The sequence below is a fragment of the Oenanthe melanoleuca genome, chromosome 4A, assembly GCF_029582105.1.
Source record: "Oenanthe melanoleuca isolate GR-GAL-2019-014 chromosome 4A, OMel1.0, whole genome shotgun sequence".
Lineage (NCBI taxonomy): Eukaryota > Metazoa > Chordata > Aves > Passeriformes > Muscicapidae > Oenanthe > Oenanthe melanoleuca.
This window is the reverse complement of record NC_079338.1, coordinates 18,304,693-18,325,008: the sequence shown is the minus strand read 5'-3', so window position 1 is coordinate 18,325,008 and position 20,316 is coordinate 18,304,693. Positions and strand designations below refer to the sequence as shown.

Genomic DNA, 20,316 nt, shown 5'->3' with positions numbered 1-20,316 from the left:
TGGAGCTGAGAAGCCACAAATCACTGGGAAAACCACATCTGCTGCAGGATTAAAGCAGCTCTGCTGATAGAGAGTTGTGGCTGATGAAAGTGTTTGCTGCACATATCAAACCCAAGAATAAAAGCCACAAGAGGTTCCCTGAGCTGCAGGAACCCTGCAGCCTGGCTCCCCGTGGCTTTTCCTTGTAGCAGCTCCTTCCATGAGAATTTTCTGCTTGTTACCAGGGCCCAGCTCTGCTCCAGCCTCTGCCCAGACCTTCCCCCACCTCTGAGCCTGCCTGCTGCCAGCCCCACTGCACTCTGAGACCTCTGCACAGCCTCCAGCCTGCAGGCTGAACAGGGCACAGAGAAATCCTAAAAAATAAAATAAAATTCTTCTTGAGATTAGACCAAACCCAAAAGTGATGCTCCCCAAAAATAGCCAGCAAATTGCAGAACACAGCATGGGAATTCAGAGGGATGTTCTGCTCTCGTGTTTCTGCTGCACCTGGAGCTGCTGCCACTGCACAAGCTACAGGCAAGCAAAGCTGAAAACATCTCCCACTGGAAACAGGTCAAACATCCCACCTGGATGTGCCCATTTTAACTAATGGGAGAGTACAAAATAAACATTTAAAAATTGGTTCTTAAAAAGGTAATCAAAAACTTTATCAATATCAGTTTTTCTAAGCAATCCTCTCAAGTAAAGCCTTGGTGGCCCAAGAGCAAAGCTGGTAGCTTTGTAAAGTTCACTGAGAAACAGAAACCAACACAGTGATGGATATTAATTCATAAAATCAAGATTTTGAAACAATATCTGCCTATATAGTGCCACAGCAGTGGCAATAGTTAATTCTCAGTTTATTGAAAACAAGTTTAACCTGTCTGATTAGAATTTCAATCATCTCAAGATAAACCTGGTACAGTTCAGTCTTCAGTGACATTTAACTGCACAAAAGGAAATGAAAGTTTAATGGCAAGAATACATTAAATAGGTAATAATGGCACATTACTGAATTATTGAGCAGAGTCTAAAAATTTTAGAAAAACATGAATTGCCTTAGAGTCAGCAGATTGCTGTGTGAGCAGCTCACCACAAAGAAATACATATAAATGCACAAATTAATTTAGTGAATCCTTTAAAAATAATCTGACATAATATAATGCAAACCCAAAAATGACTGAAAAGTCTGAAAAAAATTAAAAATACTTTGACAATTCTGGATTTGCAGCCTATTCTTGGAGGCAGAGCTCCCAGCCCTCCACTGATGTTGCACACTCACATAAGAAATAACAGGAAGCACTAAAAACATTCAGTGCTGCTGCTGAAAGCAGATATTTTAAAGCACCACTCTAGAAATAGACACTGTGATTTCCACATTATTATTTTTTATCTATTAAGTACAAACTGCAAGTAAGAAATATCTTTAACAGATGGCCTGCAAGACAAAGGGATGTCAGCAAGACAGATGAACAGGGTGAGCAGAGAGAACTGAGTATTTCAGCTGTGCTTAATTTTGGAGAAGACAAGGCAGAGCTGTAAAGACAAAAGTCCCCAGTCATAGAGGATGCAATATTAACAAAGTTACTGTCACACTCCATGTGCCTCATCCAACCCTTTATTTGTAAAATATCAGCAGTTGAAAACATCCCTGGCAAGTGCTGATCCAGCCAGCAGAGCCAACACCACTTCATGAAATAAGAGTGAGGAATCTGAGGTGTGCCAGCCTTGTGTAACAGCAACACTTAATTGCAATTTTTTTTTAATTTTAAATTTTTAAATTTTAATTGCTTTTCCTGAAAAGAGGCTGAAGATTTACTGAGTGCTCATTTCAAAACTCTAAACTTGGTTTCATTCCTGCCATTCTAAACCAAACCAAAAATCACAGTTTTTTTTTTTTTTTCACTAGAAGTTTTAGGGTGCTTGTTCACATAGGAGAATGTGTTTTATTCAGAAGCTTGTCTGTTCCACATTTTCTTGCATACCATTGCAGAGCAGGATTCTGGCTTGAGGAAGCACCAGGCTAAATATCTGTTTTAATTTGTTAGAAGAGAAAGTTTGAGTTAAAGGTGTCATCTCTAATGAAGGATGCACAAGAGCTCTCAGTTTCTAATCTCCAGCTCATTCATAATAGAGCATTCTTTGAATTGAGCTGTGGCAATGCAAACAGAACTTATTAACTGAAGGCAGGAATTCAGCTTTAATAGCAGTAAGTCATTTCCACTGATAGCTCTATTTCCACCTGCCCTCATCAGGATGTAAACACATGCTAACAATTTTATCACTCACACTCCATCCATAATGCATCTCTGTGCCTCACAGCAGCCAAGACTTCTGCAGCAACACAGATAATTATGAATCATAATTATATCACTCATCTTTTCTTCTTGTTGGGAGCCTTTGCAAAAACAATACAACCAAAAAATGCAGAAATCTCCATTGCAGTACACTTCACTCTACCCAAATTAGAACCCAAAGAAGCCAAGAGCCATAGCAGGAGCCCAACTTCATCTGTGTACACAAAGCTTCTGAAAAGCTTAAAGATTCCCTAATAAAATACCCATAAAAAGCTCAGTGTGAGAATTTCTTCCTCATTACAAAGCAAATTACCTCATCACTCAGCATTTGACAGAACAGCTCAGGAAAAACCCAAACAAAGCAAACCACAAAAGGATTCTCAGCTGTCTTTGAGCAAGGAGGGCTCTTCATCCCCCCTTTGTTCCATTTTCATCTGAAATCATCATAAACTATCAGAATCATGTAAATGCATTCATTGTAAAATAGACTGTATTTCAGGTTTTTTTGTTTGTTTGTTTTTTTGTGGAAATGAAGCAGAGAAAGATCCATCCAAGAACAACCCTGGCTGTGACCTGCTCCTTCTCCCAAAATCTCAGAATACCACCTAATTCACATTAATTAAGATGAGGTTTTCTGACTTGTGCCTAAATGACCATAAACTTTCATCTTGACAAACACTAAAAAAACCTGTCAGTGTTTATTTCCTCCCAGCTCTAAGTAATCAATTCAGTTCCCAACTTTGCTGCATTCAAACTTCTCAATAATGAAAAGACAATTTCCATGGATTCCACACATTGCTATGCACAGCAGAAAGCTTTTGTCAACATCATTTCAATATTAATTTTTTATTTATACTTCTGTTAACAAGGATGCAAAGATCACTGCTCAATTCTCTGAAAGTCCCAGAGGAAGTATCTGCCCAAAAACTGATAAGCAAGGCCCTACTTTATAAAATATTCAGTCCAAGGAGCAAAGCTCCACAAGCTGTGGCTTGAACTGTTTTATACTGGGAAATTTGGCTCCAAGATTTAGGTGAAAAATTAAGAATTTCCTGTGGTAGCAAAAAAGAAATCTTTAAAAATAAATAAGAGCACTTGGCTCTCCAAAGAGAACCCAAAAGGCAAAACTTCTAAAGCCACAGGTTAGAAAGAAGGCAGATTGTATCTTTAAAAAAAAAACACACTCCAAAATTAGAGCTGGGGATTAACCTAAATTAACCTGAACCACTTGTGGGTTTTAAAGAAAAAGAAAGCTCCTGAACTCAGAATTTTTCTCCCATTACTGTAACAAAGAAATAATCCCTGAATTCCATATTCCCATTTTAAAGAGAGAGTTTTTAAAAGCTCTACAACTGCTGAGAGCAAACCAAACCTGTCAGCCTGGCAAAAGCAACACTTGATCTCCACTGACATCACCAGAATTTTGAAACTGCCTTCATAATGCCTGACAACAAAAATCATCTAGTTCTTGATTCTCATCTGTGACATTTTGATGTTTAAATCATTTGAAACAGTATGAAGTGGTATTTATAGCTTTTTTTTCAAACTCAAATATCATTTTTATTTTGTGGTGGCAAACAATGATTCACTATTCCTGCATTAATTAGAAGGCAACACAGACAACATGATAGTCAAGCAGATATCAGACAGAAAATGTTGCCAGAGTACTGGATTTGGAGCATCCCTTCCCTGGAGAACAATTAGATAAAAATCTCTTTAGATGAATAAAACCAAGAAAACAATGGAAATGCAGCTTGTACAAACAAAATGTTGTTGTAAAATTTGTTTTGCATATTATATTCACATTAATTGTGACTGTTTCAAACAACACAAAAGTGTTGACATGTTCTAACAACAATAAAAAACTAGTTTTTAAGTGTCTCAGCAAAAGCCTGGTGGCCACTCCCAGAAACATTCTCTGAGCTGTGGATCCCACAGTCAGATCCCTGCAAGAGGAATTCCAGCTGTGAGCCCTGAATCTTTCAGGAAGCTGCAGCCACCTTCCCTCCCTTTCATCAGCAGCTTTGCTCACTTCAGCTGCTTTCATTAAGGGAGGGATGCTTCAGCTGTCACTTGCACCTGCTTTTCACAAGCTTCAATCAGACCTGATGGTTACTTCATGGAGAGAAAGGTTTTGGTAAAGGCTGGGAAGGAAAAGAGAAATGCCCCTCCTGTATTTCTGGTTTCCTTTAGGGCTGCCACGGCAGAAGTCCTCAATTTCTTGTTTTGAGAAATCTAAAAAACTGCTGATTGTTCAATGTTTCAATAGCCCAGATGTTCCAATTCAGGGGGTAAAAGGGATTCTATGTCACCTGACCAAAAAAAAATAATATATATATATAGAATACCTTTATTCAAATTGAGATTTGTTTGGCACAAACTGCTGCAATGAAATGCTCACAAACTCAAGCAGAGGAGAGAATGAAAGTGAAGACTAGATTAAAATTAATTTCTTTTGCACCTAAATGGTATTTGGAATAGCAGGTGCCTATGTAAAACCACACATCAAATATGATTTGAGTAAAGTGGTGTATGTCCCTCCTTCCCCTCCAGAAATGGTTCCACATTTTTGGGATTTACAACTCTTGGGGCAGTTATCTGCCAGAAGCTCACCAGTGCCTGCACACAAAAAGTCTTGTCCCCAGTGACTGGGATTAAACCAAGGAAAAGTCAGGAAAGTGAAGTTAGCCCTCAAAATTCTCTCTCAGACAACAAACACTTGAAAACATCCCTTAAACAACTGCTCAGGCCAGGGGAGAAGCCAGGAGCAGACTCAGGGCAGGCAGGACCTGAAATCAAGGTTTCCTTTACTCACAGGCACCTCTTGTTCTCAGTGACATCCTTCCCCTCCAAAACACTTCAGCCTTTAAAAAAAATGTTTTATCTGGAGTGTGGGGAGGTGTGGAGGGCAAAAGCAGCTCCACCAACACCAACAGCTCTGCTGAAGCAAAATCTCAGTTTGAATTTGATATCAAAAATCTGCAGCTCCAGGGATTTATCCAGTGCACTTCCCCTCCAATTTCTGATTTTAAAATAAGCATACAATAATTAGAGAATGGATTTCTAATGGATTATCACTCTAATAAAGCACAATCCTTTACAAAAATATCTTTCAGTGATCTGGACAACTTGGTTTAATATAAATTTAAGGATGAAAGCCCAGTTTCCCTCAGGCAATGATTCACAATCAAGGAGCCATTAAATCTCTGCTACATGCACAGAAGTAGAGTTCTGTAACTGGAATTTTATTCTTTGGGATCTTCACATGTTATTTTTCCTGTATAAGTTTCCATGTGCTGTGCAGGCTGCTGGCAGAAAGTTCTCTGTCCCCAGCCAGCCAACACTGGCTCTTTTTATTCTCTCCTCCTTCCCTGTCCCAACCCTCTCTGCACAATTTCAGGGGATGTCTCAAGGTGCAGAACAGAACTGAGCTCCCTCTGGGCACAGCTCCATCCTCTTAGGGATTCAACCAAAAATCCAGCAGAGTTCTCTGATCTAAAATTTGCAATTCAATGTACACAAGTGCACACTGTACAATTTACAGAATATATCTTTTTCAAGATATAAAAATTAAAAAAATAAACATTCTTGACTGTCACACAGCCCTTGCATATCATGGTGCCTCCCCACTTGTGACATTTACCAATTTCTTCCTTTATTCACACTACAGTGTGAATAATACAGATTATCTGTTCACAGAACCCCTACTACAACCCAACATGAATAATCTCATGTCTCCTCATATCAGGCCTTTCCTTTGTAAAAAGGAATGAAAATCTGAAGGTAGAAATAAACTGTCAAAGAAAATTGATATTATGCTTTGCATAACACAATTTTCATTTATAATGTTCCAAAGTTCTTGTATTTTAAACTATTAACTTTATGAAAACTCTGCCTTAGTCCAGACTTTGTATTTTGTAAAAATACAAAGGATCATTTCCCAAAGGGATTTGTCTTTTTTTTTTTTTTTTTTTCTTTTATTGACATCAAATAGTTGTAAGAGAAATGAACATTGTGCAGTAAAACATGACACATTATTAGGTGCTTTTCAAATTCAATCCAAGCAAAGATTATACCTAAATAATCCTATAGTTATCACCTGGAACACAGCAAGCATTCTCACTTTGCTTTAAGATGGATCAAAGAGGAAAAAAAATAAAGAAAAGAAATATTATGTGATAAGAAAGGGAGTGGAAAGCTCTTTAAAAAGCACTGTTGAGTCTGGCATGACAAGAGATTTAATTCTTCCTGCACACATCTGAACAAGGAGAGAAAACCCCTTTAAAGAGCAACAGTAAAGTAACAAAAAATGAATCCCAACTGACCCTGAAAATCCAGCTGAACTGGGGAAACTCATCAGTTGGGAAGTTTACAAAAGCTTTTATTGGATATGACTGAGGGCATATAAACCCCAAGTTTTACATCAGTTCACAGATTCAATATTCCTATAAAAAAATCACAGGATTTTTCATGAAGATGAATTACTAACTCTTTTCTTTCATATTTTTGGCATTTCCTTCTCCTCTCCCAGGGCTGCTCCCAGGTATTTCTCACCTTCAACTCTGCCCAGCAACCTGCAGAGTGCCTTGTTCAGTGCATGGCATCCACACAAAGCAAAACCATGAAATCAAACTCCCACAATGCCACCTCTGCCCACAAAGCAAAGAACACACCCTTAGCAAATATTCTAATTCATTAATTTTGCTTTATGAGGAACATATTGTTAACAGTGCAATTCCCACTGGATTTTGTGGATTTTTACATCATAAAAAGAGCAGGCAGTGCCATAAAGTACAACCTCTAGATGCACAAGTCCATCACTGTTTTTCTCCATTACAGTGGAAAAAGAACCTCTCCAAAGTTTTCCCTCACACTATCAGGTCTTGATTCCTGATCCACAACCCTTCTGTATTTTTCTTCTTTGGATGTGAATTATTCACTGATTTTTTAATTTTTTAATTTTTAATTTTTTTAATTTAGCTAATAGACTAAATTTTGTTAGAGGCTCTCTCTGGAGCAGGAAGATAAAAATGGATTTCCCAGCCCCTGAAGGATCCCTTTTCCTACTGAACATTTGGGTGCCTCTCATCCTGCTGTGCCTGGAGTCTGAGGCTGAGCTTGTCTCCAAGCAAATCAACAATTTTCACATTACTGGTCAAGCACTGAAACACTGATTTACTAACAGCTCCCTCTTGGCTTATATCATGTTTTGTTCATAAAAGAATGGAATATCTCATGATCAATTCTGCTAGCCTGGGTAGAATTCTTTCCCCACCAATGAACATAAAGATATTAAAATACATAGATATAATAAAGGGAATAAAGCCAAATACCAAGCAAAGTACTGGTAAAACCTCAGATTAGGATAAAAATAAACATCTGGAAACTTGCCAGGTGAGACCTGACCAATTAAAAGTTTTTCAAATTCTGTTTCACAGAGCAACATGCAGACTACATCAAATTAAACAATTCACATGAAATATCTAAACAGCACTTCTGTTCCTTGATGGTTTGCAATAAAACCAGACTAACAACTCTTTGGATGCTTAGTGCACCACAGAGGAAAATACAGAATTTCAGAATACCTCAAGGAAAATTTCATACTTGGAGTGATTAAAAACCCACACACACAGGAACAGCCCATTCATCCCAAAAAGCTTCACCAAGGCTCATTAGGGCTGAGGAAAAGAGGCTGCAAAGCAAAGGAGGGGCTTGGGCTTTGAGAGGATGGCACATGGGGTTTGAGAGGATGGCACATGGGGTTGGAGAGGATGGAACATGGGGGTTGAAATGATGGCACATGGGGTTGGAGAGGAAGGCACATAGGGTTGGAGAGGATGGAACATAGGGTTGGAGAGGATGGAACATAGGGTTGGAGAGGATGGAACATAGGGTTGGAGAGGATGGAACATAGGGTTGGAGAGGATGGCACATGGGGTTGGAGAGGATGGCACATGGGGTTGGAGAGGATGGCACATGGGGTTGGAGAGGATGGCACATGGGGTTTGAGAGGATGGAACATAGGGTTGGAGAGGATGGCACATGGGGGTTGAGAGGATGGAACATGGGGTTTGAGAGGATGGCACATGGGGTTTGAGAGGATGGCACATGGGGTTTGGAGAGGATGGAACATGGGGTTGGAGAGGATGGCACATGGGGTTTGAAATGATTGCACATGGGGGTTGAGAGGATGGCACATGGGGTTGGAGAGGATGGCACAAGGGGTTGGAGAGGATGGCACATGGGGTTTGAAATGATGGCACATGGGCTTTGAGATCAACCTGCTGCTCCACACACCCCACAAGAAGACCTGGGAATTCCAGCCTGGCTTTTAAAACCCTCAGATTTAACAGAAGACAGACTGACAGTCCTTTCCACCAGCACTTCTCACATCTCTCTTAGAATTTACTCACAACAAACAAAGCAGAGGGCAGAAAAATGAACAACTGCTGAAACCTTAATTCCTCAGCCACTTCCCACCAAAGAAATGTTCATGTTATCCTGGCTCTCAGTAGGGAAACTGGACTTGACCAAGCAGAAGGAGATTAAAGTTGTTTTTCCACAAGGTTAAACTCCTCTTTAATTGGGAAATATCTAATTCTACAAGGGTTACAGCTTAGTAACCATGCATGCTCAAGGCACAAGAGTAAATGAAGGAAAAGCATTTCCCTTTAAATGGCCAGTGCAAAATCCTGCACAGCAATTCTGAAATTAGGTTTGTAATGAGATCATGACAAATGGATTGATTTTTCCCCCCCTAATTTAGAAAGATGATTATTTGGGACAATAATTAGCAACATTGCCATTTACTGCATTAAATAACAAACCAAACACAACTGCTTTCAGTCATGACCAGAAAAGAAGAGTCACTCTATGAGAACAGCAAAATAATTTGCCTTTTTTCAGCATTGTATTTTTGTAAGTTAACTTAGTCCAAAGGTTCACAGCATTCACCTGCTGCACATCCCAGCAAACACAGAGGGTAATGAGCTGCAGGTCTGGAATATTTATCTGCAGCAGAACCAGAACATTTAACCTCACTTTAATTCAATTATATCTCTTGCCCTCCATGACAAACATCCAGTCACACCAAATGTGACAGCACTCATGCAAATATTTCAAAGCTCTTTTATTGGGGGGATTATTTTTTTTTTTAATTCCAGGGTGAAAAATCAGGTAAGTGAAAGGATTAGTAAATGCCACAGGAGACATTTCTCAGAGGAAATCAAATTGAATGGCAACGTTCTATCAGGGCTGTCAGTGAACAACAGGCTCTCCAAATAATAAACAAATAAACCAATTTCAGCTTCTGGGATTGTTTGTGTGAGTGTTGCTGGGCTGCTCAGGGCTGAGATTTCAGAATGTGTTGCTGATGTTGTTCCCTCTAACTATAAGAGGTCCTGATCATATTTCTGAGCCACTAATTTTCTTATTTTTAAACTTCTACCCATAAAAAGGCAGCTCTCCTCACACAGACCATTTTATGTGCTGGGGAGTCACACTCTGCAACTGAAGCACATTTGAGCTCAACAACATCAAACATTGGTGTTTTTTTCCCCTATAGCTTAATAATGTCAATTGAATATAAGTAACTAAATATAGCCCAAATTGCTTGTAATCTGATTTTTAACTTGGCAGGGTCAGTTCCTCAATAGGATTCAAACTGCAGAGATGCCATGAGCCTAATTAGCAATGCAAAAATGGGGAAGGAAAATTGTTTATTCACTGATGCTCTGGATTTCCAAAAAAAAAAAAAAAAAAAAAAAAAAAAAAAAAAAAAAAAAAAAAAAAAAAAAAAAAAGCCTCCAGTTTGGAAAAGAAAAGCAGATTATTTGTACAAACTAATTCTTGCTATCTCCTATCACTGTGCTTTCAGCAGGGGGATTTTCTGCAGTGCTGATGAAATCCAGCAGCCCCTCAGATGTATCCTCAGAATTACAAGCACCAGCAGTTAAATCAAGTGTGTCTTGCTTGCTTTGGCAGCCCCATTTAAATATCAGGCGAGTGTTCAGAGATAAAAGGTTTTTAAATGTAACTCTCAGAACATGATACACTGTCAATTTCCTCAGTAAAAGTGCATTTTAGGGATTCTTCTCCTGCATTTGGGGCAATACAAAATAATGCAAATCTGGGGCATGCAGACTCAGGAGCTGTCAAGCAGCCAAGCAAATCACTGCAATCTCTAATCTGATACTCAAATCACAAATTTTGCTGTCTTAGAGATACAAAACCTTAGAGCATCCTAGATGCAAAATTTAACCCACACCACCCATGGGATAATTTTCCCTTGCTCATGTTAACCAATTTCTATAAAGCTCTACAGAGTAGGTGGTACAAGGTGGATATTCTGAAGAACTTTTTATTAATTTATTACCCATGAATTCAAATTGACACAAGTCTGTAGCAGAGAAAAATAAATGTTATTGCTGGCACTTAAATACAGGCTCTGCTTCAAAAAGTTCCTTGAAACAGGAACAATTTATGCACTAAAATTAATTGCAAAGCATATGTACAGCATTATAAGGCTTATAATTATTGCTTAAAACATTTTCTATTTAAACATAAAACTAAAGATTCAGCAGGAATAAATCCTCACTTACCTATGCAATGCCTTCAATAAGCACTGCAAAATCTCTTTCTTCCACTTAGAATTTTAATTTAGAAAAAAATAGGGGTTTACTTGTATGAAGCTAATAGAAAGTTAAATTAATCACAAGTTTATTTTTAAAGAAATAATTCCTCTTATTTAAATGCAAACAGCTACAAAAATTACTAAGTCTTAAATAATCAATACCAAATACAATTTTCCACCTACTGGTGGATGCTCATTATAATTTACTGATATTAAGCAAATCCTAAAGTTTTAACAAGTGGATCATTGTTCCATCTTAAACAGCTGCAACTTTCTGCTTCCTGCCCCTTAAAACTTGTTTTGAACTGCAAGCAGGAGGAATAAATTTAAACAAATGCTCAACACTCTAAGAAAATACTCTGATGATGATGAACACTTCTATGATGTAACAGCAACTTAAAACATGACAAAGAAGCAGAAAACTAGACTTGCTTTGGGAATAAAGGATCAGTGATTTGGGAATAAAGAATCAATGTTTGGGAATAAAGGATCAGTGATTTGGGAATAAAGAATCAATGTTTGGGAATAAAGGATCAATGCTTTGGGAATAAAGGATCAGTGATTTGGGAATAGAGGATCAATGGTTTGGGAATAAAGAATCAATGTTTGGGGATAAAGGATCAGTGATTTGGGAATAGAGGATCAATGTTTGGGAATAAAGGATCAATGGTTTGGGAATAAAGGATCAATGATTTGGGAATAGAGGATCAATGTTTGGGAATAAAGGATCAATGGTTTGGGAATAAAGGATCAGTGATTTGGGAATAAAGGATCAATGATTTGGGAATAGAGGATCAATGTTTGGGAATAAAGGATCAATGGTTTGGGAATAAAGGATCAGTGATTTGGGAATAAAGGATCAATGATTTGGGAATAGAGGATCAATGTTTGGGAATAAAGGATCAATGATTTGGGAGCCCTGGCTCCTTCCCCAGGGGCTGCTCTGCAGAGCAGCTCCCACAAGAGATTTATCAGCTGATGTTTAATTAATGCACATGAAATCCTCAACATTCCCAGCCTTGTCCCCAGCTCATTTCTGCACCACTGGAGTGCATCAAGTGAGGAAATGAGCCCCTCACATGGAGCTGGGAGGTGCAATGGTTATTAGAGAGAACAGGGAGCATAAATGCACATCAAGTGAGGATACATGCCTTTCAGGAAGGCAGCTTTTTATTCCATGAAAAGGATTCTCTTCTAATGAATGGTGTTCCTTACTGGAAATTAAAATTAGTTCACAAATTGCTGCTGTTCCATTTAATGATAAGATGAATGCACAGCGCTTTGAATTTTTTTTATCTGCTGTAATTTTTGCTCTTTCATTCATCATTCCCTTAATTTTGCAATTCTTTAAAAATAAGCTTTTAATTCTTCACATGTATGCAATCAGTTAGAAAACCCACGTGGCAGCATTGATTGCTCTGGCTGGCAAAGATCTCAGTAAGTTTAGGCATGCTAATGTCTCTTATCAGGGTAAAAGATGCAGCTGAAAAGCAGAAAAGCCAAACAAGGTCTCCATGCAGGACACACTGGAGAAATAAATCCATGTCAGGTGTTTTATGAATGATACACAGCTAAAGGTATTCCTGTCCAGGGAGCAGGATAAGAAAAAGCAGGAACCAGTGACCACATAAGTGCCCTGCAGCCCCTCAGAACAAGGTCCAAAGCTCCTCTTTATTTCTAGAGGAATAAATTATTTTCAAAAGGAATAAGCTTTAGTGTGTGTGTATGTTGGAAAGGAGAAAAGTGGTATTTATTATTCATGTATTTACAGTTCTAAGTCAATATTAATGTTAACTCTGTACAACTTGCCATTTGTTCCCTCTGAAATTGCTTTTCAATTCAGTTGTTTTTAATCTTTGTTAATAACATTTACATTTGAAGTCCATTAATCTGAATACCTTTCTCAATCCCCAAGCAGACACTCATGTTTTAACATCACTGAAATCAGCAAGCAAATATAAAATTCAGAGTTCTGCACTTTAGAAAAGATCTTCAATGAGAGGCACAAACACTGAAATAAAGCAGGGAGTGAAAGGCAGCTTTGGCATAGTCAGTAATTGCTTTTCTAAACTGTTGAATCAGACTCCCCAGTGCTGCATGCAGCAGGGCTAATTAGAAAAGAAAGCTCTCCCATTTAAAGCTGAATTATTTACAAATTGATCTTCAGGTAAAATACAATGCCAGCCACAGATCAGATCATGAAAAAGTTGTTTCAGGAATCACACATAAGTTATTTAATAGAGCAAGAAATTCACAGAAGGAATATTTTACTCCCTTTCTTTTCTTCAGCCACACTGCACTGAGATGAGTAACTGTTTGTGCTAAATAAAAAACTGATTAAGTGAAGTGAAAAATTATCTTGCTCAGAAAGTGATGAAGAAAAAAAATCCAAACTGAAAATGGAGGCAGACTTTCTATTCATCTTTTTGTCACTCATAGTGCCAAAAGCTTATTTGTTTAAAAAAAAAAAAAAGTTAGAAAAACTAAAATTACTTAAGCTGTTTGTCAGAATTTTCTTCTGTATTTAGAATAATCATTTCATTATTACAAATCCATATTATGAATGGTATTTTTCTTGTCACTGGCCTCCTACATCAGTCTGATACTCCAAGCAGGATCACTCTCACATCCTCTGAAGGAAGTCTGATCCACAACTACTGGTAAATAGCTTTGTTTGTGACAGGAATGAGAAACTGTGCCTTGAATATGATAATTGCTGCATCCTAAACCTCCACTGAGACATCTCAGATTTTCTGAAACACAGAGAATGTTCAGCCTGAAATTCTGTAACTTTCTAATCTCAGGATGTGCCATCACCAACAAATCTTCAGGCAGCTGAGGAAATCAAAGAAATACATACTGCAGACAAGGGTGTCATTTTTACACCCTCCAAAATTATCCTTCAATCTAATAAAAAATCTGGGAGTGTAGAAAACCTTTAAATACTCAGTGATAAGCAGAAACAAACTTGATCACTTGATCTAGGGGAGATGACTTTCTGAAACAAGCACACCACTTATCAGGTCATCTACTAATGATGCAAACACTAATCCCAGGAGGAATCACAGGCATCTCTTGTTACAGCTTTATCTCTTTTGTCAAGGCCCAGAGTCCCAGGGTTGATAAAAGCAGGCACAGTTCTGGGGGCTGCTTCAATTCCAGGGGCTGGAAATCACCTGGGAGCCAACACTGGTGACTGAAGCCAGGCTGCCCAGACACTGGGGATAATTCATTTCCAAACATTCCATAGGCTCCTCCTATTTCTGCCAATACAAAATAACATTTGTACTTTTTTTTTTTTTTTTTTTACTCTTTTGCATTGTCAAACTTTTTTTAAATTTTTAATTTATGAAAAAAAGTGGGGCCAATGTGACAGAACTCAGGCTCTGCATGGGTGCCAAGGCAGGACAATGACAAGGCAATACTGAAAGTTCTCCTGATGTGGATGAAGCTCAGGGAAATATTAATGAGCTTGTTTAACAGCAGAATGATAACAGTGATTACCAGCAGCAAGTCTCTTAACCTCACACCTAAGACAAGGTGAAAGGGAAGATGTAAGGAATAAGAAACAATTTCCACTTAGTCAGGAGTTGTCTCCCTTAAGCTCCTTTCCAGCACTCTTGTCAGAAATTTAAAATAAATCCAGAGATGTTAAATACCTGCTTGTGAGATTCTGTCACTGGCTCCATTCAGATGGAAAATCCTGCAAAGAACTGACTTTGCACAGGCAGCAGTGGGGAGAAATCCTCCTTACACCAATGGTGAGCAGCTGAGAATGGACCTAACCATCAACCCCTCCTTTTTCCTCCCTCTGAAAAACCCCAAACCCCACAGGAGAGAGACCCCAGGAACTCCCTGAGCTTCTGGAAATGCACAAATGGCAGCAGACTCCAAATGCTCCCACATTTCCACACAGAGCTGGATTTGAGCACAACAAAAACCTGTGAATTTCTTTTTTTTTTCTTCTTCTTTTTTTGTTTTTTTTTTAAGGGGCTTTATCTCAGTCTTTGCTGCATTTTTGTGAGCTTCTTGTATCTTCAGTAGGCTTGTTACTTTAAACTTTTGGACAAAATGAAAGCTGGATATACAAAACCAAGCTAGACAGAAATTATATTACAATCCCCCACAGATTTCACTTGGTGGTGTTTAAAGAATCCAGAGTCTCTGTTCTCTACAGAAATTAAAGGACATTACAGTTTCAAGTGAAAACGAATGTAAATATTCCTCTAAAATTATGTTTAAAATGTAACTTTAAGCCATTAAAAAAATGAATACCTCTACCCTTCTAAAAACACCACATCTGGAGTTAAAATAATAAATATATCCATTTCACTGCTGGTATTTTTCTAAAATTGATTCAATAATTGCTTCAGAAAAAAAAACAAACTAAAAAGCCATGCTGAGTTTATGGCTGCTGACTGTAACTACTTCAGGAAATCTGTCTGGGTGTCCCCTAGAAAATCTGATTATTGCTGCTTTCATTCTCTGCTCACATTCACCACACCCACTGATGCTTTTTCTCTGCTTTAGCAGAAATCCATGAAAAGAGACTCAAAACCTGTTTTCAAGTGCTGCCAACACTTAAGCAGAGGATGAGAATGCTCAGAGCAGCAGTGCCAAAAGGATATGCTCATCTTCTCTACAAACTTGTCGTGCTCATCCTGGGTTTTGGGGAAATTCTCAATGTCCCTCTCCAGCCGCTGGATCTGCTGGTTCATGGAGTCAAGGTTGCTCTTCAGAGTCTGGGCTGAAACTAAGAGAAAAAACAAAAAAAAGAGTTTATAATAAAGCTTCCAGATTCCAGAAAGGGGAAAAAACAATGTCAGTATAAATAGCCTGAAAGAGAATGATCCCATTAAGTAGACTCATATTTTTCTGAATTACTGCTCATAAAAATCCTTCCCTTCATAAAAATAAAGTGAAAATATCTACTGTAATATACCAGATCATCATATTTAACATTGAAATGTCACCACTTAATTCTACCATTAGTTCAAATTATTCCATTTCTATTTAAATTTATGGTAAAATTTCCAATATTTCTAATATTATTATTTCTAATATTCTTTTAAATCTAATTCAAAGATTAAAAACTAACTAGAGTTCAAAGAGATTTCATCTTCTTAATGCGTGTACTTGGTTAAATGAATGATCTTATTAATGCACATTTCTGTTACAGGACTGATTTAAAGAATAGACATGGGGGAAAAAAATTAAATATTTTTCTTATATTGAAATTACACAAATCAGCTCTGGGGCCCAGAGCTGTGTTAATAGCAAAGGTAGGTCTGAGGAATAAAAGCTGCTCATAATCAAAAGGAAGTAAAAGACTCAAGAGTACAGAACACTAATTAAAAAAATAAAAAAAAAAGAGGGGACTGTAAAGAACTCCTGCTTGCTGTGTGACAAGTTATTCTAATGAACAGCACTGAGGTGCTAATTTGGATTAAACTGCCCCTAATTCACACAACCTGTGAGCAAAAAATGACAGCACTGTTGTGAAGGTGAAGCAATCCCACATCACAAAGAAATTCCAGAGCTGGATGAAAAGTGACAGAGCCTCTGCAGAAAATTAGGAATTAAAACAATCTGAACTCCAAATATTGACTTTTTTGGCATGAGGTGCATTTATGCCTCTCCTCTCTCCCACTCTTTGTCTCCTCTTGCACAGTTCACAAATCAGTGATTTCAAGGAAAAGCAGAGAATCCCAAGACCCCCTTCCTCCAGTGCAGCCAAGAAAAGCAAATGACTCCTTTTTTTAAATTTTTTATTTTTAAAGGAGTTTTTATTCTCTCTTGCTGGAAAGCAGTTTGCCCAAAAGTTCCACTAAGGACTTTCTAAAGAACCATTTATTTTTCTATTTTCTTGCTATTAAAAAAAGGAGATGTTGTGACTACATGAGATTAAGGAGTAGAAGGAAATTGAGTCATGATGGTCTGACAACCATCACACAGGAAATAAAAATCTGGTAAATAAGGAAGCTGTTCCCAGAAGAAAGTCAATTTTCTATTCTTTCTAAGTAACAACTCACATCAGCCATAACACTGATTTCACCAGCCTGCTCAAATACATAAGGCACCAATAGAGCTGTCTTTATAGCAGCCATTATCTTGATTTTATTTTCAATTTTATCCATTTTATACTGGGTACCAAAGGAACTACTAATCATGTAATCCTAGAATTATAGTGGAAGTTTTTTAAGCTTAGTTCAGCTGGGGTGGGAATCTATATTGACCACAGAATCCTTGTAGCTTTTAAATTCACATTTGAGAGTTAACCTTGAAATCAAGCACTAAAACACTCTCTATATCACAAATTATCAAAGCTTTTAGGTTATGGTTGCATTACTTTAATCATTTGATATTATGATCAAAGCACATATTTTGCTTGAACTGAAAACCTTGAGTTACTGTGATATTTTTATGGAGTTGGAGAGGGGGACAAACAGCACTGAAGGAAAATGATGGAACTGAAAAATAAATGAGGAGGATACAAATGGTTATTCTATTCCTAAAAGAATATCAGCTGGTACTTAAATAAGCAACATTACAAAGTTTTACTGTTTGTAGCAATGTGAAAATATTTAAATGCATGACCATGTAGCAAAAGTTACTTTTTGTCTGGAATTCAAAGTGCACAGAAATACAGCAAGCAATGACAAACAACTCTTAACTTTTGTGATTAAGATGGATGGAAAGTGTTTTCAGTAACTGAGTTCAGAAAGCCCCAGACAGGAATATAATTGCAAGCAGGGAGGAACTCTGTCCAAGCAAGAAGGCTGCACCCTAAATCTGTGCTTCCCATAATTAACTTCTATATTCACACTCAATTAACAAAAAAAATGCTGTAGAAGAGGCAATTCTGCTCACTTCTTCTTCCCCCTAGCCCAGGCAAATGTACAAGTTTCTGTTCAGATAATTTATGAAGTTGTTGTTCTGCAAGACAAATTTCAAAAGATGACAGAACAGGGAACATATATATATAGACTATAATAAAATATCTGCATTTCCTCCCATAAACCCTTTTATTAGAGATTTACTACTTCAGTAATGTGCAAAGGAATCAACATGAATACCTTCTACTTTCAGGGAAATTCATGTAAATTTCTTCAGGCTCCTGCAAGGTTTTAATTTATGAAAGCATAAATTCCACTTGCAGCACAAAGCCATTTCCTTGAAACCATTTCCAGCTGCACACCCTGAACAGCCTGTCCCCTGCCCTCCTCAAAGACACAGCCTTGTTCACCTTCCATTTGCCCATCACTCCACAGGAAAATCAGGCATTTAATAGAGCTGCTCTCAAAAATGGAATGGAAAGCAGCATTTGGCCTTCAGTGCCAAGGGCTCTTAGTGACAAAGCCTCTCTGGAGCAGCCATTCCAATATTATTCCACTTAATGTTGCAGCAAGAGAGAACAACCAACCAAATCCAATCCAGAAATAACTGATGTCAAGATAGGAGCACGAGGCAAGTACAGAAAATGAGGAAAGTATGAAGAAACAAACCCCAGCATCACAGCCACCAGAAAAAAAGCCCCAGACACTTGAGGATGAGCAGACCCCAAAAGGGAAGCAACCTGAAGGATGGCTGGCCATTTATCTCTTTGCATTAGCAAAGATAAAAGGTTTGCCACATTTCCAAATTAAAACAAATCAGCAGCAGTGAAGAACCCACCTCACCCACCCCCAGAGCTTTACAGGACAGTGAACACTCCCATCCACAGTGGAAAGGGTTCCAGAAATGGGGAAAGTTTGAGAATTCAAGAGTCAGTTAAATTTTCTGACACAGGGAATAATGAAGACAGAGTATAAATGAGTCCAGAAAAGAATGATGTAGATTCTTGGACAACAGGTTCAGAAGGATGTAAAAAACAAGAGGCTGGGATGGATTTTTTATTTTTTTAAGTCCACAAACAAGTGCATGTGGTGGGAGAAACAGCTGGAGGAACCGCAGTGCTCTCCCCAAACACCCTGTCTAAAAAACCAGAAACCCCCAAACCTATAGATGGACCAACCCTCAAGGCCAAAGAGAAGGAAAAAGGAAGCAGAATTTCTCAGTCTGTGCCAAGTTGTGTCAATCTGGCCTTAGCTCAGCCCTAGAGGCTGCCAGGGAGCACCTGCAGCACCTTGAATGTGTGTACCTCAAACCCTGGTGTGATAAAAGGATTTATGAGACAAAGAAAGAAGCCAACAGCAGAAGTTAAACTTGTGTTCCACCTCACTACAGAATCACTGTAACATCTAGAGATAACATGAACAAGGTAAAGTGAAGTGTAATAATTCATTCTCCAGATTTTTCCTGTCAGTGCCAGACCAATACAAGCACTTAGATCCATCCACATTGTCTCTGCACAAACACTAAATGCAGCTCACTTAATCATGCACCATTAAATCTTGGACTGATTAAAAGATTATTCTGTATATTATTATTTAATTATAGCAGACAGTCACAGCCACTGAAGAGATGGCACAATATTATTCTGACGTGGAAGGTAATAATTTCCTTCAGTTATTATTTCCCTTACACTAATTGCTCCTCTGAAAACAAGCCTGAAACCAATCTCATCCACTTATTTTGGAGGAAGCAGTGGCACAGTCTGCACGCTAAGGAAGGCTTAGTGAGTGTCTGGTGGAGCAGTTTAGTCCCAGCAAAATGCTCCAAGCAGTTAATCTCATGTTGATGGCAAGCACTAGCTGGTCCCTGTAGTCAAGCTAAGCATTTTGTATTTACATTAATACAGCAATAGTACCAAAGGTCAGACTAATCCCTTCTAAAATAAGATTGCAGCAGACTGAGAGTGCTCCCCACAACAAGGGGTGAAATGATACATTTTGATTAGGTGCAGTGCCTCTTGCATGAGAAATTTAAATGGGCTCTGATCATGCTGCAGAACTGGGATGGACATGTCCACAGCTGGAAAAGGCTCTGAAGTGAAAGCCAACAACATAAATTACTTCAGTAAGCAAAAGCAAGTCTGTAGGAAGCAAATGAACTCATGGATTTTTAAGTCTAGACAGTATTTGCACCATAACTACATTGTAAGCATACTAATGACTATTTATTTCTTATAGCCCAAAGGCAGATGGAAAGTTTTTCTCAAAGGAATGAAAGGCAGTTTGGAGGGAAATGGGTGAGCAAGGACACAATCTGCAGGAATTACAAGCATTGATTACTCAATTCATACCAAACAAGTTTCTACTTGTTAAGACAATAAAGGTTTAAACACCTCAGGGTCAAAGGGGAAGAACAGCTCCGATGTCACCCAGCTAGAGGAGTCACCAATCTGCTTTTCCAAAAACTGGGAAAGCTTTCTGGCACAAAGTCCTGGTGCTTAACAACCAATCCACCATGCAGAACACACTTCTTCCCTGACAGAATCTTCCCTGCACTTTTCCAAGTTCAGGAGTG

At 38.3% G+C, this 20,316-nt stretch overlaps 1 protein-coding gene across 5 annotated transcripts in view; it reads right to left on the bottom strand.

The window, feature by feature from the left end:
- DIAPH2 (diaphanous related formin 2) overlaps positions 1-20,316 on the bottom strand; it is a 164,022-nt gene that overhangs the window by 67,252 nt on the left and 76,454 nt on the right. For all 5 annotated transcript variants that reach the window (XM_056491013.1, XM_056491012.1, XM_056491014.1 and 2 more), the window contains one exon: positions 15,538-15,661. In XM_056491013.1, the coding sequence (XP_056346988.1) occupies positions 15,538-15,661 (124 nt within the window). The remainder of the gene's footprint in view (positions 1-15,537; positions 15,662-20,316) is intronic.